Below are 1,161 nucleotides of genomic sequence, written 5' to 3'. Positions count from 1 at the left end.
GTTGGTGACCATGCAGGTGTACTGCCCCGTGTCCTGCACGGTGACGTTGGTGAAGTTGAGCGTGCCGTCGTGGAGGACGGAGATCCTCACCCGGTACGAACCGTGGGTCATCAACGTCCCGTTGGGCGTCAACCAGTTGACCGAGGTCCGAGGTCATGGCGGTGCCGGTTCGGCACTTGAGTTCGGCCGCCATCCCTTCGGTGACGTTGAGGTCGGCGGGGGGTTCGACGATGACGGGGGCGTAGCAGGTGAAGTGTCCCGGTTCCAGCTCGCCCAGGTAGCGGCCGCGTAACGCCGGCGGCGCGTGGCAGCGGGCGCAGCAGCTGGTGTTGCTGGGCACCGTCTCCCTCAACCACCAACTCAACCAAAGGACGTCGCAATCGCAACGCCAAGGGTTGTGGTGGAGGTGGACCCGCTCCAGGCGGTGCAAGGGGGCGAAGAGGTCGTGGGGCAGCGAGGCCAGCTCGTTATGGGCCAAATTAAGCTCTTCCAAAGCTTTGAGGTCATCGAAGGCGTTACGTTCCACCGCCGCCACCCGGGCGTGCATCAACCACAGCTTCCTCAAGCTGCCCAAGCCCTGGAAGGAACCGGGACGGACGCGACCCAACCGATTGCCCGAAAGCTCCAGTTCCTCCAACCGCACCAACGCCGTCAAGTTGGGGATCTCCTTCAGGTTGCACATACCCAAGTTCAAGTACCGGAGGTTGACCAAACCCTCGAAGGCGGCCTCCGAGATGTACTCCAGGCGCTTGAGCTCGCCCAGGTCCAGGCGCCGCAGGGAGGGGACGCGGTTGAAGGCGTAGGAGGGGATGCTCTCGATGGGGTTGTTGCGCAACCAGAGCTCGCGCAGCTTGGAGAGGTACTCGAAGGCTTGGGTGGGGACGGTGGTCAAGCGGTTGTCGAAGAGCTCCAAGGTGTTGAGGTTGGGGAGGCCGTTGAAGGCGCCCACCTCCACCTTCCGCACCAGGTTCCGGCTCAGCTGGAGGATCTCCAAGTGCCGGAGGTGTTTGAAGGTGTCGGTGCGGATCACCTGGATGTGGTTCTCCTGGAGGTTCAGGTAACGGGTGTTGACCGAGATGCTGGCCGGTACCTCCAGCAGCTCCCGCCGGGTGCAAATCACCCGACTCGCCTGGTTGCTGCAGGAACAAGCCGCCGGGCAGG

The 1,161-nt window shown here is 63.5% G+C and overlaps 1 protein-coding gene across 1 annotated transcript; it reads right to left on the bottom strand.

The window, feature by feature from the left end:
* On the bottom strand, positions 1–1,159 carry LOC103897064 (leucine-rich repeat-containing protein 4B-like; the record flags this gene model as incomplete). Its single annotated transcript, XM_009277023.1, is given in 2 exon segments — positions 1–153; positions 155–1,159. Coding segments are annotated over 2 exon segments (1,158 nt in total), but the record flags the coding sequence as incomplete, so codon positions are not given.
* Positions 1,160–1,161: the final 2 nt, after the last annotated feature.

This window comes from Aptenodytes forsteri, unplaced genomic scaffold (assembly GCF_000699145.1).
Source record: "Aptenodytes forsteri isolate BGI_AS27 unplaced genomic scaffold, ASM69914v1 Scaffold594, whole genome shotgun sequence".
NCBI lineage: Eukaryota > Metazoa > Chordata > Aves > Sphenisciformes > Spheniscidae > Aptenodytes > Aptenodytes forsteri.
The sequence above is the reverse complement of the archived record's forward strand: the minus strand, read 5'-3'. Positions and strand labels throughout refer to the sequence as shown.